Below are 27740 nucleotides of genomic sequence, written 5' to 3' on the forward strand. Positions count from 1 at the left end.
GCCGTGCTTTTTATTCTATGGAGCGAACGGCGCCAATGGCGGAGTAGGCTTGCTTGCGGTGGACTTTCGTAGGCTTCGGTAAAAGCTCTACCCAAGGAACCGGCGTGTCCACTTTAAGCTGCTTTCCGCCGCTTGTGTACGTTTCGCGTTTACTGGCTTCAGCGTGCAGCATTCCATTGCGTAAGTACTCTCCATTCTTGCGTTGCGTTGACGCCGCTTCCAGGCCCCTTGGGCTCGCTGCACCGTTTACGTGCGGTCGCCTTGACTACGTTTCGCGATCGATTGCAAGCTGCGTAGCCGTAAATACAATCGCCTGATCATAAAACGGCGCTCTGAGCCGCTTATGCTCGGTGCTATTCAATTTAGCGATCCATTTCATATTTAATTCTTTTCACCCTTCGTCATAATAGCTCGAACGGGGCCGTTGCTGGGATCGGCCACTTGGCGCGATGTACGATAAAGAAAATAACGGGGAAAATTAATTGCCGGCTTTGCAATATGTGGGTTGTGCTCTCTCACATCTGTGCAGCTGTTGTGTCATTATTTATGGCTCACGCGCTCTGAAGCGCTCGATTAACACGTTCGAAAACGCTGCCGCCATTTGCGCCCCATCTGTGTTTGCTTGGTGCTCGCGTGTACCGATAACCATTGTTTTTAATAAGGGCAGCAGAAGGCGCCTCATTACCGACATATTACACTTTTGCGTCTTCAAATTCGTCAAAATTTGTGTGTGGGCGCGCCGAAATTTGTGTAGCCTGCTCCCGATTCTCACGTGCCAGACGAATGATACCGACGAAGCGTCGCGTGCTCACCGCACGTTTGGCGAAGCCGACCACAAGGTTAGTGTTGCCCGATAATGCGCGAGGCCGAGCCGACGTAGGCCCCCACATATTCCCCGGTTTTTGGTGATTTGTCACCTTAAGGCCCTTTTCCTTCGTGCCTAGGTCATATTTCAGCCCCGTGCCCTCCCTTTCCAGCGCTGCCGACTGTTGGAGGCCGACCTCTTCCTTGGCAATCGATCACTTTTTCTCTCTTGCGATCTTAGGAGAGTTTTGTGTGCGTAGCCGAGTGTACTGTTCAGAGTACGTAATGAATTTTGTCCCCTCACCTCTTCTCTCAGCGTCCCTCTCGAAAAAAAAAAAAAAAATTGACGGTTTGGCAGCGCCAACCGCGGAGTATCGTGCGAAAGCACATTTTCCTCTACCAAATTAGCCATTTTCTTGCACCAAGTTAAGCATTTCTAGGCCGTTGTCTGACTGGTTGCGAAATAAGTACTTTGCAGTCACAATTTTCTCGTTAAACTGTTGTTTTATTGTACACGTGATATGGATAGTCATTCATACTAGATTGCATAATGCACACAGGCCTGGTTATTCAGTGGACACAGGAAGTGTAGGAGGATTGCAGGCTTGCACGATGACTGTTTTGTGGTTTCACTCTGTACTGGCTGGTGTTCTAGAGCTGCCTTCACACTTGCATGAAGGGTATGTGAGGGGAAATCGTGTGCTCCGCTATTCGCAACTTTCACGGCCATAGGGGGCGCGCGCCACCTTAAATCCAGCATGGCTATCCGAGAGATTAAGAACTAGAGCAGTCGATGCAGTGCTGCGGTCTTGCTCAGTGACATGTTGTTTCGCGTCATGTTCAAATGTCTCGTCAGTTTACACGCCCGCTGTTGTTAGCCTGCATAATGGCTCACATTGGGCTAGCAGTCCGCAAGATTCGAAGCCTGCTGGAAGGCGAGGAAGTCCTAAACGCTGGTCATCTTGTGGGCTGCAACATGAAAGTGTGCATGTTGACGTCCGTGACTGTTGAGGGCCTTTGCATACAAACCTCGCGGTTTCGAAGCAAACCACACGAGCTCTTGTTTGTTTTATCGAGACAATGTTATAAAGAGAAGTGACCGTGCTTTCTCTTTGCTATTCTATTAATTCGGCTGCTTTGAACGGGCACCATGAACTTTTATACGGTGTGGTGCTCTCTGCAAGTTGTTACTTTGACCGCTTGAATAAGCCGCCGTGTGGAGAAAAAAAAAATCTTCCCGGTGTTGCGCGACCCAAGTTCTTTACATCAATGGTGTGAAAAGCAGCCTTAAAGCAGCATTTTGTGAGCGAAAATTTGTCTAGTTATCCCTGCCTGTGTTCACAAAGCTGGATGTTGAACGCGAGAAGTAAGCAAAAGCCCATATCTGACCGCTTTTGCGAGCTGATACGATAAGCGTTCACCCTTGTAATTTAGTTATTGTGCTTTATGCGTGCTGTGCAAGCTACAGTCTTGAGTTAGTTTTACAGCCTGCGTCAGTCCTACCGCATCTCGCTTCATTCTTCCAGTTATCTTTATAAAATCATATACACGCAAATCAGTTGAGGGTTCGCTATGCAAGCACTGCACAGTAGTGTAACATTTGTTGGACTAGGATTTGTCACCTTACGGGTGTAGTAATGCGCGCCTGTGCACACGTTGCAGCCGTGCATCGAAGTGGCAGATGACGACAAGCACGAGTTCCAGGTCCCTCTACGTCCGGGTCACTTTACTTCGATGCACAAATGGGAAACTGTTTGAAAATTGTGAACTGTCAAGCCGGCGTTACAGAGCACGAACGCATGAACGAGAACAAGAAATTTTGAAGCAGGCACAAGGCTTCACGGAGAATGTTTGCACTCCAACGTAGCCGTGAAGGCATGAGTGGCAAAAACGCAAGCATCAATCATCCTACAACACATTTGAGTTAAGATTGTGCATTATTTCTTTCCCTGCACATAATATAGTGCTATGCCTGCGTCTTTATGGAGGTGCACCTATTCGCGATTTCAAGTGCCCGGTATCGTCACTCATCTGTCGTATTCCAAAAAAAATCCTGCAGCATGAAGTGCGCACTGTAAACCTTCATCGCTTCTGTAACAGCTTTGCCAATCCGCAGCTTAATAAATTTCTTCCTCATGGACGCAGCCGGTGGAAATGAGTGAGGCCTCACATCACCTACTGCATAACTTTTGCATTGCGGCACACAGCAAATACGGTTACTTCTATGTTCGCTTCTATGCACGTTAAGTGTCCTTTGGGATCCCACGGGAGCTTTAAACGCGTTATACCATCAACCAAAAGTGAAGGAAAAGCGTAGACAACACCAGTACGGTAGGTGAACGGGCGGCAGCCAGTGGCGAGTATAATCTTTCGATTGTTTCCGGCCGCCGCAGCACGACTGCGCCACCGTCTGTGAAAGTTGCAAATACAGTTGAGCGGAGGGAGCTGGACAGGCATGAGTGGATATCTATATCTGCTGCTCAGTGTACACAAAGGCACTTTAATTTGGGCAAGTTCAGACTTGTTTGTTCTACACACCTTAAATAAAAAGAATTGTTCGTCGGTAAAGGCCACAGCCAAGGTGTCGCATACATGGGGGCCATGACGCAGTGCAAGTCCTTGCACCACAGTCTGTCACACACAGAGCATGCAAAGTCAAACAGGTTGTTGATGAAGTCCCGCTTGAAGGTGGTCGTTGCCAAAGACAGACATTCCTTGGCCTGGCGATACTGGTATGCAATGTTCGCAACTATTCGGGCTTGACGCTGTACATCTGTTTCAGCAGTGTGCTTGGCATGCTTGTGCAGTCTATCGTTCTCCAATTGCTTCTACCATTCTTCTGCAGTTTTGTTGGCGCACTTCAGTGCCATGAATCGCCATGATTGCTGCAGTCATGATCATTTGACCACGCCTTTGTTGGTTGACTCCTGCTGCCTCTGTCGTTGAGCTTGTTATTGTTCGCTGCGCTTGATGTGACAAATTTCTTCGTTAGGCATTTCCGACAATGATCCCAGTTCACTTTCCATATTTATTTCACACACGTGCATGTGAAACGCGTATATGAAGAGGCTTCACACAGATGGAAGTGAAATCTAGGTTGGTAGGCTAGTAGTGCCTTTGCACTAAAACCGAAGTTCACTTGCAACTTTTAATGGCAATTATGCATATCGTAAATGGCTCTTCTCGTAATACTATCCATTGCTTGGTCTGTTGTACAACGTGTCACCTAGCAGGAAAAATAAAGCATTCTAAAGCACTCTAAAGCAACCACTTTAGAAGCTCAGTCAGCCATATTGTTTTGTTAGCTGAATTGTCTGCAGCAGATGTTCCTGCCTTATCTCGTCAAAAAACTATCGAAACGAACATGTTGCATGGTGGATGCCTCACTTCCAAATTTGTTGCAACTAATGAAGGGGTGCCTCAAGGTTCAATATTTAACTAACTATTATTCTTGGTTTATATAAATTCTAATTGCCTTTCTGAAACTGAAGCTTTCTTATGCACAGATGCCAGAACACTTGCTGCTGACTGGTTAATCATTTCTTGGACTACCAAATGAAACACTGATCTGTAGAACATTTTACCTGGTGCAGAAACTACTGTCTCAAAATTAACCGTTCTAAAATGTTGTTCATGTTACATTCCAGTCATAAAAGCTTACACAAGTCAATTTACCAATATGTCAATTCATTTTTGCCACTTTATCATTTATGCTACTACTGAGTGCTCATTGCTGGACGTATCTCAGCCGTGGTCAGTGGGTAAGGCACTTAGCTCGGCTTCGAAGAGTGCGTAGTTTGATCCCACTGCTGGACACCCACTGGTTTAAAGATGTGGCCAAGCAACCGCCCGGCCAGTTGTCCAGCACTCTAAGGCACTTTGCTTTTGAGAGGTTTGCACAGACCATTATACTTGCTGTACAAGAACTGAAACGAACAAATAAGGCCTTGTTAGCGCCATGTTAGCCCTGGTTTAATATATTACTCGGGGCCCAGTCCTATTTCAGTACATAAGCTTTTCTTGTGTTGTACTATGCACTTATTCAAAGCCATGTTAATTACTGCATAACGGCATGGGGTAATACTTGCCCCACGCATTCAACTCCTTCACATTTACCTGTATGGAACCAAGCCATAAGATAACATTTAGCTCATTTTGTAGTAATGCCTCTGAACACTTCGTTAATCACAGATTGCTAGGGGTGTGCGAATAGTGATTTTTGAGACCAAATGGAATAGGGCTAGAAGTGAATCTAATCGAATATTGAATACTTTCTGAATAGTTTTTAAATAATGAATAGCCATTATCACAATTAATGTAAACCTATGTTTACATCCCTCTATGTTCTTAAAGTTTGTGTCTGTCATTACATGGACATTATGAAGCATGTTTATTAAAAGCACAAGTGAAGCGTTAGGAACAAACAAGTTTCTTTGCATGCACAGGGCTCGTGGGAGTGCAAATGATCACTGTACAGCCTGTAAAGTACGGCTACCTAAGTGATGTAGCCTGCTCCGCTTTGAAAATTCTTCTGTTTTCTACGCTATGCCCGTGGGGGTGAAAGTTTACTCCAATTTATGTTAATTTGGGTGCATTTGGTGTTTTGAAATTAAAAAAAAAAGTATTGGAAGAATACTTGCATTTATGAATAGTGACTATTCGATTTGAAGACCGAATCGCATAGGAAATTAATCAGTTCGTTATTTGCAAGTTTCAAATATTCAAACACCCCTACAAATTATTACCAATTAAGGAATTCAAGTGTATTCTTTCAACCTCCTTGTTCAAGGCACCTAAGAGTCTTTCCTGTAAACTTTTTATTTGGGTTTTCTTATTACAACCAACAAGATTTGCTGCTAGCAATTTTTTCTTACCAATGGTGTGAATTAAATACAGGAACAGAACTGCGTGCTTCTCAGCAGTAACATTTTAGGATAACCTCCCATTATATCTTAATCTCTATTTGTATGTGCTTTTAAACAAGTATGACTTCTTTTTCTGCTAGGTAGCTAACTTCTAATGTATGTTGCATTACATTCTATTTTTACTGAAATACTTATGCTTTTTAGTGTTGCCAATATTTAATTTATTTGTGGTAGTGCCCATGAACAGCTCTAGAAAGGGCCTTAGTAATGGTGCATTTGTGATTAGATATAGAACGGAAAAAAAAGCCAATGAAGCAAAAAAGAAAACTGATCAAATAGAGGTAGAAAAAGGCATTAAAAATTTAATGAAAAGCAAATGCAGAAATCAGTCGGAGCAGACAAGAGAGCTCAAAATGTCGTGATCATAATGCAAGTTATTCTGTTTGGTTAAAATGCATGTTGTGGTGCCTCTGACTTCATTGTCTGGTATTTTAATATTGTAATGACAGTGAAGTGAGAGGGAAGTTAATTATGTTTAATTTAAATGTAGGCGCGGGTGTATTGGCATGCTGCCTACTCTTGCGCTTGCACACTACATGACAACTTCAGTTAAAGGGACTCTCTGTGTCCACTGCCTTGGTCGTGAGCAAGGCTGGCTAACACTCGCAAGGCTATTGCACCAAAGAAACGCCAAGGAAAATAGCAGGTGGGATGGCACCACAGTAGCTCAATATGTATAACACTGCAAAAGTGTCGCAGTAATGTTTATCTCCACCATCATCATCAGCCTGGTTACGCCCACTGCAGGGCAAAGGCCTTTCCCATACTTCTCCAACTACCCCGGTCATGTACTAATTGTGGCCATGTTGTCCCTGCAAACTTCTTAATCTCATCCGCCCACCTAACTTTCTGCCGCCCCCTGCTACGCTTCTCTTCCCTTGGAATCCAGTCCGTAACCCTTAAGGACCATCGGTTATCTTCCCTCCTCATTACATGTCCTGCCCATGCCCATTTCTTTTTCTTGATTTCAACTAAGATGTCATTAACTCGCGTTTGTTCCCTCACCCAATCTGCACTTTTCTTATCCCTTAACGTTACACCCATCATTCTTCTTTCCATAGCTCGTTGCGTCATTCTCAATTTAAGTAGAACCCTTTTCATAAGCCTCCAGGTTTCTGCCCCGTACGTGAGTACTGGTAAGACACAGCTGTTATCTCTATACAGACACTTAAAGAAACTGCAGTGGTTGTCTAAGGTAGCCATTTATCACATGGTTTATAGAGTGTCAATAGCTTAAAAGAACTCATAATGGCAACTGCTGCGAAATATGAGGAAGCCCTGAGGAAATGAAGAGACTAGGCACATGTGGTATGCGTAAGCTGTGATGGCAGGTGGAGATTGATAGGCTCTTGGCCACGTGTAGCATGTGATGTGACACTACCGGGTGTGTAGGCATTGTTGCTTAAAGAAAAAAAGTGTTGTGTGTTCAGATAGGAACAATTCAAGGAGAAAATATTTATAATTGCAGGCAAGAAATAATTTTGGGTGAAAAGCAAGTGCTCTTGACAATTGAAGTGTGTACTGTATTTGTGAAATGAAATGCGACTTGGAAACGTCTACGTGGGACGCGTCATGCGTGTAGGAATGAGCGAATATTTGGAATTTCGAATGTGAATTCTTTTAGAAATCGATATTTGAAGTTGTCGAGCATTCATTTCTGTTCGGATACATAGAATAATGCCTAGTAAAAGTCCACTACAAGGTCAGATGCAAGCCGTGACATTCTTGAACAGTTCAACTTGCAAGATAGCTGTGGTTGTTGCACAGAGGCACCAGCTTCTGGCCAGGAGCGTGGGGTAGATAACTTCTGCTTGATAATTTTCAGACATTCAATAAAGATGCATCACCTTGAGGCCACCCTACGAATGTCATCTCTATATAAACTAATCAGTTTATCACCTGAGCAATCTCACCATGGTTGCATTCCACCAAAAGGATCTGGTGACATGTTTCTTTTTGTATTTTGTTACTGGCATCATCATGGTACGCTGCATACATTTAATTTGTTTTGAATTTACAAGCCCTTCAGTTAACTCAAGGTCCAGTTGTGAATGGAGTTACATATATACAGTAACGTAAATAAGCCTTCTTTTTCTTTACCAAACGCACTTCTATGCACCCTTTATTTACACTTTTAGATATGAAATACTTGGAGTTTGAGTCACTTGGAAATTCCACCGTGTAAACACCCCTACATATACTGGGAGTCCAATGTCGCACTACTGTGTACAGGGGGTCCACTGTTGAAGGGAATACTTTTGCAGTGCTCTTACATGCTTCCACTGCCACTTGCAGCTAGGATGCCAGAAAAGGGAGAGCCACACATTTGAGTCTTCCCTTTGACAGTGGACCACACTGTTAAACCTTGTCATTTAATGACCACCAGGTCATTAAATCTGTTGTGGCCTCTTATATAACCACACGATCCCAAATTATGCGATTTGTCATACAAACTGGAAAGGGTGGATATGATAGTGTGCATGTTACTTTCCTTATCTAAATTGATGCATTTCATTCTGTGAGCGTAGTACACAGACTTCAAAATGTGCACATGGCAACAAGGGTGTCAATTACTAGCAGCTCGCAAGCATATAACTGCTAAGAACATGTATCTAGGCTAGTTATTGCATGACAGTAAATCAGAACAACCTCGCGCGAACGAGATGTTTACTACAATAATACACAGACACGATGGGTGCTGTACTGTCCGTGTGTATTGCTATTGGGATTGTCTGGTTTGCGCAAGATTCTTCCCATTCTATTAGTGTGTTTGCTGCAGACATTGCGATAAAACACAGCTGCCTATGTCAGGGAACAGTGCTTCTGCTTGATGTCATTCAACTGAGCAAAGCAGTATGTGGTGGTAAAAACTGCTAACAAGAATGAACAGACATGCTAATAATACTGAGCACTCCATTCAGTGCAAAGTCATCCTGTACAGGTTTACCAGGTTGACATTGGTTCACAGCAGACTGTCGCCCTATGTCATTTCTTGTACCTTCCTGTGCCGATTTAAAAGTAAAATTTTGTGTGCGGTTGGATAAAACAGTGCTTACCTCTTGTGATTTGAGGTAGCAACTTTTCATCTGCAATAAAATCACGTGCACCTAATAGTTGTCAGTCCTATACCCATATTTCATTGTTGCACCCACTGCAGTATCGCCACCGCCTGTCTTTATGCGTCCCAAGGACTGTGGCATCCATGCTCTGCCAACTTATTTCCTACTTATTTCTGCAGGATGCCTAACCAAAGCTTTGCGCCCCGTGGTCGAGGTGGGTATCCACCCCGTGGAGGACTGCGCACCCGTGGCTCGGCCGGATTCCGGTCCCCAGGAATGAGACCTGCTGCTTCCAGAGTTGGTTCTGCAACTGGTTTTCGGTCCGCGGGATTTCGCAACTCCTTTAGGCCTAGAGCACCATCAGTTGCTCCTAGAACTGGCTTGCAGGCCCCGAGGATGACATCTCCACACTCAGGCAGGTCTTCAGAAGCAGCCTACGGGCCTCCCATCAATGCAGGTGCTCCTGGCATGGGTGGAGCTGGTGACGCGGATGAGCGAGGAGCATCGCGAAAACCAGTTGCACACTCCGTCAGCACATGGACGGTGCAGATTGGAGAAGTGCCCATCTCGTACATCTCGCGCGAGAAGTGGAGGGAGCAGTGCCGCCCCGAAAAGGGCATGCGGCCCGACATGATCGACGAGCCGTTCCGGGGCTGCACCCTGCAGGACCGGCACCCCAATGAGCCCAAAGCCTCGTACACAGAGCAGGAGATGCGTAACCTCTGTCCCACCTGCGGCACGCTGGTGATCCACTGGGAAACCCACAAGCAGGGAAAGCTGCACCGTGAGCGATCCAAGGCCAGAGAGTCAAACAGCCACACGCCGGGACCAACACAGCAGGACGTCGTAGCTGCATTGCGCGTGCTCCAGGCCACGCGACCTGACATCATCGCGGCCTCCCTTGCCGCCAGTTCACCCAACTTGCTCGCGTCTCTCAACAACAATGGCGGGAACAGAGTGTCGCCTCCGCGCGAAAGGATGAGGCGAGGCCCCCGGTCTAGGTCTCCGTCACCGGACAGGAAGCGACATTCCACCCGATGGGAGCCTGCGGACCATTATGACCGCTATGACGAGGCTGCTCGAGCTCCAGCTCGTACGGGCGTCCCCAAGGGTACACCTTCCAGGGCTGGTCCTGGGCCAATGTGAGGATCACACATTATTTTTATTTTTGTCTTTTTGTTTGCAGGATCTTGAAGTTTGCAGCAGCGATCCTGCCAATGTCTGCAGGTTTTGAAAACGCAGCACCCAAGTTGTGCACTCAAAATCGGCATGCAACTTCAAAATGCCATGGAGGCCTGTCCACCTACGTGGTCACTGGTTTTCTTCGCCATAATTTTGAATACTCTCCCAAGGGCAGCCTTGTACTGAATCATTTTTGATCTCGGGGATCAGTCATTTGATACCTTGGGATTACTTGTTTAGCCATCCATCGCATCAAAAGGTCAAGGCCAGGTCACTATGTCGTGCAGGCATTCTGCCCACTAACTACAGATCTTGTCTGGCACATTCCAGGCTATCCCAGCAGGGGTGACAGCTAATTACTATGGATGTTTCACGAAAGCTTTACACGTTGAATGAAACAACTGATGGCAACTGTGAGTTGCCGGTTGGGGCTTTTCAAGTACGTCTCTTCACTAGTCGTTCGTGCTGCCGTTCAGATGGCATGCATTAGTGACACCTGCTGCTTGTCATGATGACTCGGTGTTTGTGGGGATGACTCCTTTGTGGGTTTGACTCCCAGCTGCAGTGACTGCATTCTGACAATGTGTAATGCAAACATGCTCATGTACTTGCATTTAAGCTCAGGTTACCGAAACTCCAGGTTGTTACAAGTCATTTCAAGCCCGTGACTGTGCTCTGACTGACAGCCAAGGTGTTGCTTTGGACTGTTGAGCAGCATGAGCATTGTGATTCACCTAGCAGTACGAAAGGCTGGTTGGCAGTTATCGAAGACCACTGGCTGTTCCAGTGACGTCACTGCTCATCTTTCAGGATGGTTTGTTGATTTGCAAGTTGACTATGTTTGAGCTGTGTTGCCACAGTGGCCCATAGTTATTACATAATGATGAGGTGACTTAACAGTTTTGTTGTCACACAAGAAACACTGGTGTTTCTCCTGCTTGCTTTGCTCCTGTTTGAAGCTCCACAGTTCAGCGAGACCTTGGGCATACATTATATTTGGATAGAAGTTGTTAGGCTCAACAAAAGGAGAATCCCATTATGGCCATTTGTTGGATGCACATGGCCCTGTCGTTGCCTCATGCACTACCAATTCTTCGGGGGAACAAAGATGGCCTGGAGTGCACTGAACAAGAAAGAAGAAAGGCCATGCTGTTGTGCTGCTTCCATTAATTCACTGGGCAAAAGGGCATTATCACTGACAACTTCAAACTGACAACAAATCACAGACCTGAATCTATTAGTGTACGCAGGAGCTCCACAATCCATACTCATGTGGCCAGTTGTCAAGGGTGCATGGCCAATCATCGCTACATGCACTCTATTTGGGGAAAAAAGGCCAGGGAAGGGAAGAAGAAAGCCACAGCTAAATGCTGCCAGGAATTCAGAAGCCCATTGTTGCCATCAATTTGGAGTGGTCGATTTTCTGTGGAGACAAATAATTTCACTGACAATTACGATGCTTTCTAATGCGAAATTTAAGCGCAGCTCTAAACGCGTTTTTGTTTCGCAATGTATTGGCTGGCACGGACAATCTTATCTCGTGCGGCACGTTGCAGATGGAGTGAAGTCTGGTGCGACTGCCTCGGTAATCAGGAGATGACAAGAGGCAGTGCGTGGGTGACACGTGGATGTGATTCACAGCAGCCGTTGCAGACAGACCTCCACTCATGCAGCTCTTTGTTTCCATATATGGAATCGATGGCATCGTCGATGAACATACGACGCATGCTACTCTGGCGTCATCTCGTAGCCATTACCACTGTGGAGCTTTTCTTGAGCGGCACTATGTTTTCCTCACACTTTTGCTATACCCTCCTCCTCCACTTTCCTCCTGGAACTCTCTTCGCTATCGCAGTCTTTCAATCCCCGCGGGTCTCCGCATTCGCTTATTGATCCTTCTCTGTGCTCGGTTATGCCAAGGGATGCCGACGCTTGCCACAGGGATGGTGCCCTAAAGCTGCACTCTAAAATCTTTTAGTCGGGAGAAAATATTGTACATAATGCATTGCGAGAGTAATTGCTTGCCAGAAGACAAGACTTTCCATGACCTCCAATTGCAAAGATGCCAATCGCACAATAGACAAGTAGACCAGGTACCATTTTCGACAGTTGTGCTGAAGGGTGTTGCAGATTAAGCATCACCTTTTTTTTTAATCTCGAGACAAGGCGCCCCCCCCCCCCCCCCGCCCGCCATCTCCCAACAAGATGAAGGACCCTCGCGCAATAGCCTAGGTGACTCCTCTGCACACCACAGAAGACTGCCCTTCTGCGCACTAACAAGATGTAGGCTTGACATGGTCCATCTCTCTCGGCGATGCTGTGGTTATGGCACACTGCAGAGAACTTCCCTTTGCCACACTGATAAGACTTAAGACTTGGTCCATCTCTCTCAGTCATGCTCTCAGTCAGTCAGAAAAAAGTGGCAAGAAATTAGTTTTTTTATAAATCACATTTTCAGTTTCTATAACTCGTTTTCTATGTGGTTTTGAAGCATTTTAACTAAAAACTATGTAGAAGTGCTCTAAAAAAAAATTTGTATTACCCAAGGCGGCAAAAAATTTGTAAATCACACAGACTGTTTTCAAGCCACAATATCTTCGGAATGGCACAACCAAGTGCTGCCATCTTAGTCTCATCAGAAAGCGCATTTGTCAGTCATCAAATTTGCTGCGTCGGCCATCTCCTCTAGACAGAAACAAGTGCCCAAAAGCTAATGATTGAAGCTCATTCTGAAGTCCCCAATTGGCCGTGCATGTCACATTACTTCATCGCAGTCCACCATTGGTCTGGTACTCGCTCCGTAGGGGTGCCGTCTGCTCTTTGTACGTCAGGAGTTCCCAACGTCTCGACCACCATAATCTCAACGAGTGTCAAAATGGGCGCTACGTGGATGTCGCAGAAACGCGGCCGATTACTCCGTTTGTAAATGTCTCAGACCCATGGGTAGGCATTCCGAGCATCGATGACTTGGACTTCGCGACCCAGCTTCGTGCCAGCAATCCTTGGACACACTGCTAAGCCTTTCGAGCACCGGTGCTTTGGAATTCGCGACCAAGCATCTTGCACATTGGTGCCTCCAACTCGGCAATCAAGCAAATTGCGTACAGACTCCTCGGACTTGCCACCATGCACATAGAGCATATGCTCTTTGGACCTGCAACTAGGCATTTCGCACATTGGCACTTTGAACTCTGCGATGAAGCACACCACACGGGCTCCTTAAAGCCACAACTAGGCATTTTGTGCATCAGCTCCTTGGACTGTGCGACTGTAGCACATTGAGCATTGACTCCTCGAACCCACAACTAGGCATTTTGCGCATCGCCACCTCGAACTTCACAACTGAGCTCTTTGAGGGTTGGCTCATCGGACCAGTGCTAGGCGTTTCGCTCATCGGCATTTTGGGTTGTGTAACTAAGTGCATCGACTCGTCAGGCCCACGAGTAGCCATTTTGCGCATTGTCACCTCGGACCTACAACCAAACACATAGCGCGCTGGCTCTTATCATATTGTCACAATATCTTGTAACGATATCCATCATACAATCCCTTCTTAAAGAGAACCTCATCATGAGATCTGTTCACTAGGCTCCTTGAGCCAGCGCAGACACCTCGCTGCAGAAACGAGCAAGCGTGCAAAAGTACAAGCCAGAAAGGCACCTAGCACCTGCATTGCTGCCTATCTATCAGTGATTCACTGATCCCAAGCTTCACAGCCATAGTCAAAGAAAACTCTGAAGGCTGTTGAGAATGTTCATTCCGTGATATGGTCGATTCTACCAAAAGACAAAAGGTGCTTCGCTGATTATACTGGCAACTGCTATCAATGAGGCAGTCTGCAGACATGACACTGGAACTGTATTCTTGCCTCTACGAAGTTCTGCTTCACTTGGTTTAAAACCCAGGTAACATGCTGAGCAGCAGTAAAAATGCAATACGAAAAGGGGAAATGAAGGCACAGAAGACCAGAGGTAACATGTCCAAGAAGCCCTGCATCACAAAACAAACCAAATAATAAAATTTGGCATCTTTTAGAAAAAGTGAAGCTTTGAAAAGGAAAAGAATGGCACGGCCTTAAACATATTTAGCTATGCAATCAATATTTAACAAGCCTTTCATTGCATTATTTAAGCTATCCAGGAAGTGCAAAGGGGCAAGATTGTGCTGAGTAAACTATTATCAAGATATTGCTGAAACTTTTATGGAAGCATTGGGGAGGCATTCTGCATATCTGTGCCAATTTTCGTCAACATCCGTTGAGGAATAAGAAAGTTGTTCCTCAATGTCACAACGCCCTGAAAGCACATTGCAGAGGATTGCCCTTTGGCACACCAAGACGGGTTTTGAAATGGAGACTCCTTCACACCGTCTGTTTCTGCCATGCTGTTTCAAGGCACACGGCAGAAGACCGCGCATGTCCATCTCCCTCAGCCTTGTGATGAAATCGCACCGCAGAGTACAGCCCTTCGGTGCACCGACAAGGTTTACGGCTTGACATGGTCTTTCTCACTAGAACTTATGTTCAAGGCTCACTGTAGAGGACTGCCGTTAGGTGCATCAAGACGGCATTGACAGAGTGACTCGTCTAAATCACCTATCTTCGCCATGTTGCTTTAAAGGCACGTCGCAGTAGGCTGCCCTTCTCTGTACTAAGACAGAGCTTGACATAGGGCTTGACGTAGAACTAAGACAAAGGGTTTGACGGGGTCCACCTCTCGGCTATGCTTTGGGTAAAGCATACTGCAGACGACTTCAGTTCTATGCACCAGAATGTAGGTTTGATATGCCGACTCCTCTACACTAGTTGTCTGCCATGCTGCTTTCAAAGCACACCACAGGAGAGTGCTCTTCAGCATAGCGACGAGACGTAGGGCTTGACATGTTCCATCTTTCTCAGCCATGCTGTGGCTATGGCACACCGCTAAGGACATCCCTTTGATGCACTGACAACGCTTAGGGCTTGACGTAGCCCATCTCTCAGCCACGCGGTGGTCAGGGCACGCAGCAGAGGACTGCTCTTCGGCACGCCAAAACGTAATGTTTGGCATGGTGATTCCTCATGCCACCTGTCTTTGCCATAATGCCTTTGAAGAATGCTGCAGAAGACTGCCTTTCTGCACACCAACGAGACGTAGGGCTTGACATGTTCCATCTCTCAGCCATACTGTGGTTGTGGCACATTGCAAAGACTGCCCTTCTGTGCACTAAGACGTAGGCCTTGACATAGTCCATCTTTCGGCCGTGCCGTGATCAAGGCATACAGCAGAGGACTGCTCTTTGGCGCAGCAAGTCATGGGATTTGACATGGCGATTCCCGACGCCACCTGTCATCGCTGCACTGCTTTCAAAGCAGACCGCAAAAGACTGCCCTTCTGTGCACTGACAAGACGTAGGACTTGACATGGTCCATCTGTCAGCCATGCTGTGGTTAAGGCACACCACAGAGGACTACCCTTGGGCACTGAGACATAGTATTTGACATGGTGACTTTTTTACACTATTTGTTTTTGCCATGCTGCTTTCAAGGCACACTGCAGAAGACTGTCCTTCTGTGCACCACAAGATGTAGGACTTGACATGCTCCATATCTTTTGGCCATGCTGTGGTCAAGGCACACCCCAGAAGAGTGCCCTTTGGCACACTGACAAGAAAACAGGCTTGACTTGGTCCATCTGTCTCGGCCATGCAGTAGTCAAGGCACACTGCAAAGGACTGCTCTTCGGCATGCCAAGACATAAGGTTTGCCATTCTGACTCCTCTACACCATCTGTCATCGCCACACTGCTCTCAAAGCAGACCGCAAAAGGCTGCTCTTCTGTGCACCAAGAAGACGTAGGGCTTGACATGGGCCACATGTCTTGGCGATGCTGCCGTCCAGGCACACTACAGAAGGCTACGCTTCGGCGCACCAAGATATAGGGTTTGACATGGTGACTCCTTTACATAGTCCATCTTTGCCATGCTGCTTTGAAGGCACACCACAGAAGACTGCCCTTCTAGGCGTTCTTATGATATAGGGCTTGACTGTGTGATAGTTTAGGCTTCTTGGTACGGCATATTTAGGAAAACGTTTGTTTAGCGAAGGTCACGGGAATAAAGAAAGGATATACACACGACAGTGCAAGACATGAGACTGACTCGGTCTGTCTCTTTTGGCCATGCAGCAGTCAACACACACTGCAGAGGGCTGCCCTTAGGCACACCAAGACATCGGATTTGACTTGGTGGCTCCTCTGCACATTAGAGTTTCATACAATTACTAGAGGGAACTGTGACACTATTGTCTACAGCAGCTGCAAGCAGGGCAGTTCAGACAGCACGGGTATAATGGTTAGTACATGGATTTGCCTAAGTTTCGACCTTCTGGCTTCAAGTCGCCTCGTGACTTCGTAAACTGATAATTTCCAAAAAGAATTGCATTAGAAATTAGATAAACATTATTAAAGTTGTCTGACAGCAGGGTTCGAACACAGGGCCTGTACCACAGAAACCCGACATTAAAACCATTACACCATAGAGAATTACCACTGCAATTAGCAGTGATTATGTGTATTCGCAGTCTTATCGTCTTCTGCATTTTAAAAAAATGTATAGATTGCTTTGAAATGTAGGCCAGTGCAGGCGTAATAAAGGAACCCATGAGAACATGTGCAGCCACAAGTATGAAGATCTGTCAAATTCGAGAACTAACCATCATTCCTGGCTGAACGAATGCAGCAACCAGAGTTCCTTCTAGTAACAATCGTAGGAAACATCGTAGAAAGCTGTGAGCAGCATAGCCGGTGCGGACAATCTCTCTTGTTGCACATTGCAAACGGAGCAAAGTGTGGCGCTTACTAATCCGGAGATCGCAAGAGGCAGCACATGGGTGCGATTCACAGCAGTTGTCATGCAGCGCTTTGTTTCCATACAGACGACGTGTGCTACTCTGACGCCGTATTGTAGCCATTGTCCCCACACAGCCAGTCTTGCGCTGCTCTATGCTTTTCTTGTCATGCTTTCGTTCCACCGATGACAAGAGCAGCCCTTCGTCATGGGGAAATCGTGCCAGCGGGGACAGCATCCAAGGAAACGTCACGTCTAGCCTTACTCGGAGCTGCTTGCCATTGCCCCTTGCAGGAGCAGTGATCTCCTTCACACAAGCAGGCACGGCAGACTGACGTCGGCAGCTGACGCCGTGGACGAGCATAACCCTCCCTGCCTCGCACCACCCTGGCCCTCCCCCTAGTCTGCCCTAGGAAGAGGAGATGGGATCGCCCACACAGCTGTGGTTGCCGTTGCCGCCGGCAACTCGGGCCACGTGCGGGTCGTTTCCCCTTCGTTCCTCCTCCACTTCCCTCATTGCGCTCTCTTCTTTCATCTCCCACTGCACTCCACATTCGCGTTCATGTTTCGCTGTGGTCATTCACTCGGTTGCTAGGTATGACGCTCGGACGGAGGAATGGCCGCCTAAGAGCTGTGCTCTAGAAGATGTTCGACGATTACGATACTCCCTAATGATAAATTTGGGCACAGCTCTATATGTGCTTTCATTTCACAATATATTGAGGCAAAGAATTTGAGACTGAAATCACGGCACTGACTGGCAGAGGGCCAGTGCCATCAAGACCTTCACAGAGGGACAGTATAAGTGCGCTGGCATGATGAGCAGCATTGGAGCCAGCTGTGGAAGAAGACTATGAAGAATGTGCTTACACTGGCACGAGTGCAAGGGGCGCTACGGCAGTGATGGCATGATGAGCAGCGTCGGAACCAGCTGTGGAAGACGACAAATACGTGAGCAATGGCACGAGCGCGTTCGGTTACACCGAGAAATGCCGATGAGCCGGCTGTTGTCAGATGCAAAAGCACTCGTGTACTTTAGATTTCAGTGCACGTTAAAGAACCCCGGGTGGTCTAAATTTCCAAAGTCCCCCACTACGGTGTGCCTCATAATCAGTTCGTGGTTCTGGCACATAAAACCCCATAATTAATTTTTTAATGATTGATTGTGCTAATCCTTTGGATCATCTACATAAAGATACTAAAAATCCAATAATTCTTTAAATCATGGCTTTAAATGGCTGACTATATTTAATCTTCTTTAATGCAATATGAGTGTTTGCAAACTTAAAAGCGGGAACACAAATTTCCTCTGGTTAATGCTGCTCTCTAGTGACTGGATGCTGTATTGTCCTGGTGGCACTAATTTTTTATATTGCTTGGGAAATACTGAAGCCTGCACATAATTGTGTGCTTTCACAATCGAAAGCCAGCAGATTGAGCTTTGTAAAACCTGTATTTTTCTTCACCGTAACAAATTATATGATGCACCAGTCTTTTGACACCACTAAATGGCGCTGCGTCACTGCTTTTTTTCACCGTTGGATCACACTTGAGCAACTTTGTACGAGTGCCTGCCTTTATCAGACCGGTCTTGGACTGTTCTGGACGGCTGCTTTTATTGCCTTATAAACCGGCCTATGACAGCACTGGACCATGGCTTGCTTTCAACGCGTGATGAACCTTGACTCTGGATCACAGCTTGAATTCTTCACTAGATAAGCGTTTGATAAAAAGGTCGATGACTGCTCACCTTTGCTAACGAATCAAGCTTGGACAAGCTGGCTCACTGCTGCCCTTTAGCAGTGGACATGTCTTGGCTCTGACACCGTGGCTTTCAGCACTGGGTCACCGTTTGGCTGGCTACCTTAGTCAACAGATATTTTGGACAGTGCTTAGTCATTGCTCGCCCTTGTCAGGGCGAGCACCGGATTGTCTCTTGGACCGGATGTCTCTTGGACAACACCGGATTGCTGGTTACTTTATCAATGGATGCCTTGCACTTGGTCGGTGCATTTATTGTTGATGATGCTGGATCACTATAGGGCTTTATCAGTGGATCGTCTTGGACAGCGCTGGACGTCTGCTTGCCTTTGTTGTTGAAAATCGCCTGGACGCTATTGGACGACCGCATGTGTGCACCAGTGGATCGGTCTTGGCTCTGAATTGCAGCTTACCTTTATTGATAGATCAGCTTTAGGCACTACTGCACTGCACCTTGCCTTTGATAGACCAGTCTTGGTCAATGATAAGTGACTGCCTTTTCAGTGGCTCACTTCTGGCCAATCCTGAATCACTGCTCGCCAGTGACAGCCCTGGACAAATCGCTGCTGGGCCAGCAAACTACTCTTGGATACTTGTATTATTGCTGCCTTCGTTAATAGATAAGTTTCAGGCAACAATGGATCACCACTTGCCTTCAACCTACCAGTCTTGGAAAATGCTGGATAACTGCTCTTTGACTAGACTGGCTTTGGCCAACACTAATTTTAGCTTGCATGCAAGAGTCTGCGTATTGGGCAGAGCTGGGTGCCCTGCCCGCTGTCGTCAGTGGATCACACTTGAGCAACACTGGATGTCGTCTGCCTTCACCGATCGATCCGTTTTAGCACTGAATCGTCACTTAAATAGTAGCATTTCTTGCTTTCATCAGTGGACCATCTTTGACAGTGAAAGATAACTACGTGCCTTCCCAAGGAAGTCTTGGTTATCTGCGCCAGCATTCTTTTGCAGGACAGAAGTTGACCACACCACGGAATGTCTGTGTGCATTGAAGACCAGTTAATTTCTTCTCTTAATGGGGGAATGATGTTCGAATTGTCTTTTTTGTGAAGAGTTTGGTTACCTGACGTCTGTTCCTTAAATGGCGTTTCACCATGCCTTGCTTCTTAACATAGTTTGTTCAAATTCCTGAAAGTTCTCTTCCAGGGAGGTTACCAATGCAGTACCTTTTTGTAATGGGAGCATCTCATTTATTCGGACAAGAAAAAACGACAACACCTAAGCTTGTCATTCTTCATTGCCCACCTCACCTAAGCGCTATGTTGCAAATAACTACCAAACCAACTAGCCCAAAAGTTGGTAGTGCTGGAGCATATTATGTCTTTGGGGGGCATTAAGAAAGCATGAAATCGGTTGAGAGTGGTAAAGTTGAGAGTGGTAACAGATTAGAAGAGAAAAGGTCACAGTTTAACCTTTTGAGGGTCAGTTTATTTCCCGAAGTGCAACCTACCCAGGGTGGAAATCTTTTGTTGCAGATTTAAGATCTTCAGGCTGACCTATTTTGAAAAAAGAAACTTACCACAATTTTTTTAGCGACCATAAAGTGGCAACAAAATATTTTCAGTAAGTAAACATGCATTGCTTATTCGTGAACACAGGTGTGCTTCTTTTAAATACTCGTAAGAAGAATAAAAAGGCAGATCCACTGAAATTGATACATTTTTATTTGGCACTTGGGTAGTAGTCCTCACTGGAGGTATCGCCGCTCTACTTGTAGCAAAGCAACTGGCACGCACGCCCATAGCATAATCGAACATGTATGTGAGCATGCACAAAAATCCCGTAATTGTGAACCCGTCAGAAAGAGTAAACAAGTCGGAAACCTGCAGTAATCCTTAATTTCCTCGCCAACGAGGGGCAATCGGAGACAAGAAACAAAGGCATAGCAGCATCGTTTGTATACAGCGACATTGTTTGTATATACCAGTGCCCATCTATGAACAGGTGTAAACGCGCCTTTGGGAGCAACATACAGGCTAGCATCTAGCTGTGACACTTTGAGGGATTAGAAACCAGATGGACATCACTTTTTACAAACACAACGAACGGAAACAGTCCGCGAGATGAAACCAAAACTAACCGCTGCGCGCCCTCGCACACGTGGATATGCGAGTGGTCGGTAAAATGCCAGTGTGAAAGAGTTGTGTAGTAAAAACCAGGAGACTATGGGAAAAAAAATTCCTTGTATCCATGCAGGGTGGTAGCACTTTCTGGGCAACGAAGAGTTGAATAATTGGCACATTTTTCAAACATACAGATGGCACTGTAAATATACGGCATCGGCCATTTGGGACTTGTTTGCGGTGCCGTATATTTACAGCGTTGACCCTCAAGGGGTTCAGCTTTTTTTTATGCATCTCAGATATGGCACTGATATGGCAACGTGATGTTAGGAATTTCAAAGTACTTTTCCGCATTTCGCTCATTGTAATGCAGTGAAGGTTCGCAAAACTTGCAAAGTTCATCCTTCGGCTTTGGAATACAATATATTCTTATTTACCATTAAAAAGTTTGCTAAGTCCAAGCAAAGGAGGCGGTAAATCCACAATGCAGGTGGATTCTGCTTTCAACTCGAGGTTTCCTCAAGTCTCTGAACGTCGGAGCTGCCAGCAATGTGCTGACAGAACAGGTCGTTTGCTGCTACAAGGATTGACCATTTTATTATCAGCAGTGGGTCATTTGAGCCCCATCCTCTCAAAGCGGAAACCAAGTATAGCCTTTAAATCAAACCTGCAAGGAGCCCTTGCATCTTATGACGCTATAGGAACCTGTAGCGGTGCTATCTTCAATCGCAGCACCACCAACAAGGAAGACAAGTCACGAACGCAGATCGCGGAACGGAAGGCAACCCAGCAGGGGGCCATGGCCATCAACAAAGGCAACCTCCATAAGCCAGCGTTCGTTCTGAAACGACCTCGTGGAGGCCAGCCACTCAGAGCTGGCCAGCGTGGGAACTGAGCTTTGGACCTCCTTTCGAGCATTGGAGGCAAGATGCATATTCCTTTCACTCGCCATAACAATCACGTTTACCCAGGTTGGATGGCCGTGACAGCTGGGGGCAAGACACTGTCAGTGCTACATTAGGTCAAGAAAGTTCCTGAAAACCAGTGATGCCACGATTTGGCACACCGGTTGGGTTCTGTTCATTCAGTTAGGTGAGCATGTGCTCCTTGATGTGGCATTTCCATAGCCTGAAGATGCGATCGCAAGTGGCCGTAGGGTCAATGAATGAGCCAAAGAATTGCGTATTGCAACTGCGGTGATGGAAGTGCTCCACCGATCGCGCCAAACTGGGCCGTGAAGGGAATGCTGCTACGCCAGATTCTTTTATCGCAGGCATTGCACGACTCCTGTTTCGACATGCACTTGCTCCGAATATCCTAATAATTGGGAAGACAAAAAAAAACTTTTGCAAGAAAGTGAAGAATCGGTTTTGTTGCTTTTTTACGTTGCTAGCGGTACGAAAAATAAGCCCAATTTCGCTCTGGGTTGCGCTTCATTGAAATAGTCTCTACTTAAAATAACATGCCGAGAGGTCGTAGGGGCACCTCGCGTTCACCTGTCGCTAGTCTGTCGTGCAGCCTGATGTATGTCGCGTGGGATATCATTAATTTGGAGCTTTCTGTCCGCACTGTTCTGTCCAGTCAGCCAATCAAGCATATCGTAGATAGGTTCGCGGTGGATTGCCTATGGGCCCAATCTTCGCTACTGTGATTGCCAGTTTGGCCCCTGTGCGTGATTGCATGTCAGTTTACTGAAGTGCCTGATACAAACGTACCGACTGCAAGCATTCCACAGCCGCACAGCACTATACTGATCGACCGGCGCAGACGCAGTTTCGCCCAAGACACTGGCAATGGTAACAAATTATTAGACAACTACACGGAGCAGCGTTTGTTGTTTCATAGGCCATATTAATTGCAGTAAGCAATCGCTTACTAATATTAACAAGCGCGCATGGGCAAACGTCGGACCTTACTCGATGATAGCGAACACTCGCTATCAAACGACAAGAAACAACGCTGGCGGGATGGAAGAGTGGCAGCAACGGCAACTGAATTCCCCTTTATGTTGCCTCTTGCTTCAACGCAAACTAGGCGCATGAAGACGCAGCGATCGGAAAGCTATCGGCCATGTCGGCTCACCAAAGCTTTGCACTCGCCTCAGAGTGTCTGCAGGGTAGGGTGCAAGTGACCACGCCTTGTGTCCCTGCGGTCGGACGACGACACGTGCGCTAACCTGCTCCCTCCTCACCTCTCCTACTGGGCACTCACCTCCCTGCTCACCCGCCTCGCTGCGCGTGTGAAAATACTCCGCGCATCAAGCCACCATCCTACTCGACTCGCCCTCACACACATTTCCTCGTAACTGCAGCATACAGCCCACGGCAACTATCTTATCGCACTTAGAGTTTGTACAGAACTTCACACCAACTTCGACGACGATGGAAATTCACCTGGACTATTCGTATAATTTCCGCGAAAGGGATTATTATGTTATATAATTATGGTGACAGAGGTTGCACAGCTTTTCGATGTGCCTTTTTCGCAGTCGCTGAAGGGTATATCAGCGAATGCATAAAGGGAATTATATTGCTCCTGGGCAGCATGGATGAGGAAAAGAAATGGCTAAAACAGGACAAGGAAGTGGACGCGGAGCATGCAAGTCGCACAATACACATGCTGTTCCATCTATGGCTGGTAGGACAATAATGCCAGGAACAAAATGGAGGGAATGAACTCTTCATTGAAATGCAGAATTAACTGTGAATTAGGTTTATATCTATTTATCTTTATCTTGTATAATAATATATGGAAGGGCAAGTCAAAGAAAAAGGCCTTGTCTTAAAATACGTAGTGAATGCAATGTTTCAGAAACTAGTAACTTATGCAGACTTCGTCTTTGCACCATAGCAGCAAGTTACTGCTCCAAAAGCATTGTATTTTTGCCCCAAACAGCAGATCTTCCTGTTCCAAAAGCTGCTCCAAGGGACCATGTGCCGCTTCCATCACTGCAACTGGGAAGCTGCCTGCTCATGCTAATGGGGTAGCGGAGTTCAATGCGGTTCAAGCAGCAAGCTTTAACCACATGCCAGAAATTTCTTCAGGAAGATTACATGACTCCTGAGGGATGAAAACTGCTTGGAGGCACATGAAACTGCTCTGATGAAGGAGTGTGTATTTACGACATCAAACTTCACCAGAGAAAGGGAACGGCATCTTATTGACCATAAATTTGAATGAGACATTGTGCAAATCCCAGTGCAAAAGATGGAACGGTGCCCATTAAAACACTGGGATGGTTACCAAGCTTGTCATCCCTACTTCGAATAACTTGGTACTGTAGCAAGTTCCTGGTACTGAAGTTGTGGAAAATGGGATCTTGCAAGAAGGTTATTGTGTGAACTGGCTTGGAGAGCGGCAACAAATTGCACCAAAATGTGTCGCCACTGTGCGCCAACACAACTTTCTTTGGGCAATCGCACATATACTGTGGTGTGCGAGTCACTCATCGGTGAAACAAGGGTAGCGACCCTTGAGTGTGTTACTTCTTTGCTCAGTGGTTTGCTGTGTACACTTGCAATATTTTCATTGCCATCTGTTTCGAGAGCGGAAAGGGAAGCGAGAACTGCTGGCACTTGTGCACAATGGCCTTGAGAAGCTGGACCACTGCTGTGGCGAAGTAACGGCACCATTTCGCGCAAGCTTCGACATCCCACTGCAATTTCGTAATCACGTGTGCCCTGGCCACAATCTTTGGTCATGAAGTTTGAAGTTGAGGAAAATGAACTGTCATAGGAAAGGGAATCGCAGGAGGACGGGTAGGGCACCGGAGGAAGGCAAGTGGACTGGTTGGGCTGAGGCCCAGAACAGGATTGTTTCTTTCACATGTGGGAACCTCCGCCTGGAAAACAGTGGAATCTTCACTGCGTTGCAACTAGGATCTGCTTTTCATGGGGTCTGCCACTGGTCTCTAGTGGCTCTGCTGCACCACCTCAGCAGACACTCGGCACCGTCAAGCTTTCTCAGCTTGCAGTTCGGCAGTCCATTATAACTCCCCGTTTTCCTCCACAGCACCGTCCACTCCAGCCTGCCACGGGCTTGGAATGCTGGGCTCCATGTTGCCTGCTGAAGCGCACAGGCAGTGCAGCGAAACATTGAACAGGGCGTAATTTTCCGTTGGTCACCAACACTGCGTGTTGGCAGTTGCAGTGCGTCTGCATGGTTAACGGCAGCCTGACCTTTTCATTGGGCTTCCTGGCAGTAGACGGATCACCAGTGTCTCTTGCCTACACCCCCCCCCTCACCACGTTTCATACAGCACTGCATTTTGCTCTCTGCTTCCAGGCAGCAAATGTACAACCAGCCACCACATGGACCAGGTCGCAGCTACTCGTCAGGTGTGTGCTGCTTCATTTTTTTTTTCCCATTTATTTAGAAGCAGTAGCAGCTTGAATTGGAACACAAACAGGAAATGCAAATGCTTCTTGTACATTGTCACTTGGGGCTGCATTGTGGCATCGTTGCTGGCCAAAACATGGAACATTTCTGTAGCTGCTGTGCATTCAGCACTAAGTTGCACAAATGGCACAAGCATCGGCAAGTCTAAAATTAAAATTTTCACCAACATTTCTTAATTAATTTAGACTCATTTAAATTCAGATTTATGGCAATAGAACAATGTGTTTCATTAAAGAGAAGCAGCCATAGGTGAATTTTCTTCTGCCTCAGGTACGAAAGTCGCCTTACTTGATAGAGCACACAGATAAGAGACACTGACAAAGCAGAGAATACAGGTGCTCGCTAACATACATTTTGGAGAGGAGCAAGAAAACTGTTCATAATCTACACATATGCTGGGAAGAAACATCGTTAGGAGTTTAAAAACAACTGGGTTGGTTCTTTACTGTTTCTAAGCAATGCCACATAAGTCTTCCAAGCAACTTATTCTGGTCTTGACCTTTCATGTACTACAAAAGCAGTTTGCATACTATTTGCTGAAATTAAGCTATTCAGAAGACTTCGAGATACTGTTGCACTTGAGCTTTTGGTGGCTTTGTTCATCCAGCAGAGGTGCAGGGATTGCACTAGTATCACGCCCATTAACTTGGAAACAGGCAAGAATAGCTTGCTCAAAAGGCTTGATTACAAAGACTGCGCCGGAATAGCTTGCCCAAAGGGCTTGCAGGACAAATTCTTTACGCCCGATTAAGAATAGCTTGCCCAAAAGGCTTGCGTGACAAATTCTTTACGCCCGATTAAGAGCCTGCCGAGTTTTGATTTAAAGCCCTTGCGGCATTTTTTCGGCACACGTGTAGACTGTAAATTGCTTTTGTGCCTCCTGAAATATATCTGTTGTTAGCGAGTGCCTACACTGTTGTCTGACTTGTCCTTGTATTTTTTTTTCGTGATCTTTTAATTAATTGGTCAAACCTTGTTGCAATGAAGTCACATTTTACATCAATATACCCTTGTTATGTCCAATACTCATAAGCATATTTTCGTTACACTCTGATATTGGCAAAAAAAATGCCATCTCGGCCTTGAAAAAGTGTGTCCAGCAAAGCTGTTGAAAACCACCACTACAACTGCGGAGGGGGGGGGGGTATGCAATGCTTCATGGCTTTAGAGTAATGGTAATCTTGACAGCATGCCGCCACCCGTAGCAGTGCTGCAACAACATTGAGATCAGTTGCTAGGTTGGTTATTTTATAATACAAAAGGCTAGGGACGTTGCAACCCACGTTGCAAGGTGGCATAGCCACGGCAGCTTGTGCAACAGTAATCTTTACCGGGAAACATATGTGGGGAGCACTACATGCCTCGTACTGCTTTAACAAGCACCTTATCATCAGTTATGTGGTTTGGACGCTTGTTTTGAGCTTGGTTTTTATTGAAACATACGCTGTTATGTATGTTGTATGGGCAATTCCAAAGAATGTTTGCACTGTTCATTTCACCTAGCTAAGTGCTTGTAGCCTCTGTCTTATGGGGGTATGAGCCCATTGCTTACGGGGCTGTGAGCCTTTGATGGGGATAGTTTTCGACGTGCTGTTCTGTTTGTTGCATGCGTGATTCCAAAGAATGTAAGCACTGTTCACTTTGCTGTGTGCTTCTAGTCTCTGCCTTACGAGGCTATGAGCCATTGCATTTCTTGCTTGCTTAGTGGAGGGCATCAGCCATTGGTGATGATAGTTTTCTGTCAACAGACACGAAAGAATCCCATGGTCTTAGCCATATACAGCATCGCTGTAAAATATTTTAGATTTACTTTCGTGCATCCACATTTTGTCTATTGAAGTAGTGGGTGCCAAAGAAACATGCATTTGAGAACAGAGAACTGCCTACACTTCAAAAATTTTACACCCCTAGAGGCATATATTGTCCACAAACAATAATTTCATCTGTCTTTCTTGCATTTCCTTTCTTGAAAACTCTATACTTGCTACCTTCCTAAAGAACGCTCTCTCACGCTGATAATGCACATGTTGTTATGACCTGCAAGTGTCAGGTGCGCAGTTAAATAAAGGAAAACTAAGCGAGATAGGCGAATATATTTAGAGCGAGATAAGCCCTAAAGTGTGCACACTTTTCTTAGAGTGTAAGTGGTGAGATCAAATGAGGAAATTGGCAGGAATAATGTGGTGTCAGGTGGCAAGATTGGATGTTGCCGGGAGAGGCATTCGTCCTGCAACGGACATAAACTGCTGCTGATGAAGATTATGTGTGTTTTGTTATATCGAGGTTTGACTGTATAGTGACCAACTCGTCAAACATTCAAGGAGAGGACTCGCGATAGGTGGTGTCGTTTCCTCCATATGCACCTGCTCGGTGCATCAGTACCCTTTCCTCTGGTGCCCTGTAGCCATTTTTTTTATGTCCAAAAAGTTCATTCTAGTCATATTCGTCTCACTGATGTGTTGCTAAAATCTTGTTGCTTCTGTTGCAGGCTCATACTCGTGGCGTTAAACGGGCATCTTGACATGCGACAGCACATCAATGTTTTCATCCTGGAATTTTCACTCTGTATTGCACCCTTGGTCCATGTGCTGAATCATGAAATAAAGTTTTCTTCTCTACATAAAAATGTCACCCTGTTACCTTCGTCTTAAAACAAAAGGCACTCTGACTGGCCATTGTCGCTCAGTAGCTATGGCGCTGTGCTG

General features: G+C 46.2%; 1 protein-coding gene across 2 annotated transcripts; it reads left to right on the forward strand.

Moving 5' to 3' along the window:
• LOC126527610 (uncharacterized) lies at positions 1-27661 on the forward strand. 2 transcript variants are annotated; one of them, XM_050175419.3, is made up of 4 exons: positions 1-180; positions 8968-9930; positions 24922-24974; positions 27524-27661. In XM_050175419.3, exons 2-4 carry the CDS (start codon positions 8969-8971, stop codon positions 27541-27543), a joined length of 1035 nt encoding a protein of 344 aa, XP_050031376.2. In that variant the 5' UTR covers positions 1-180; position 8968; the 3' UTR covers positions 27544-27661. The 2 variants fall into 2 exon arrangements, with proteins under 2 accessions (XP_050031376.2, XP_054924779.2); XM_055068804.2 differs by lacking the exon at positions 1-180 and adding an exon at positions 629-839.
• The last annotated feature ends 79 nt before the right edge of the window (positions 27662-27740 follow it).

The sequence above is a fragment of the Dermacentor andersoni genome, chromosome 9 (assembly GCF_023375885.2).
Source record: "Dermacentor andersoni chromosome 9, qqDerAnde1_hic_scaffold, whole genome shotgun sequence".
NCBI classification, from domain to species: domain Eukaryota; kingdom Metazoa; phylum Arthropoda; class Arachnida; order Ixodida; family Ixodidae; genus Dermacentor; species Dermacentor andersoni.

Excerpts from the sequence above, each read along its gene's own strand:
- LOC126527610 (XM_055068804.2), top strand. The coding sequence starts at position 784 with ATGATACCGACGAAGCGTCGCGTGCTCACCGCACGTTTGGCGAAGCCG. Across the intron at positions 840-8,967 it reads TTGGCGAAGCCGACCACAAG|GATGCCTAACCAAAGCTTTG; the intron begins GTTAGTGTTGCC and ends TTATTTCTGCAG. Across the intron at positions 24,975-27,523 it reads AGGTCGCAGCTACTCGTCAG|GCTCATACTCGTGGCGTTAA; the intron begins GTGTGTGCTGCT and ends CTTCTGTTGCAG.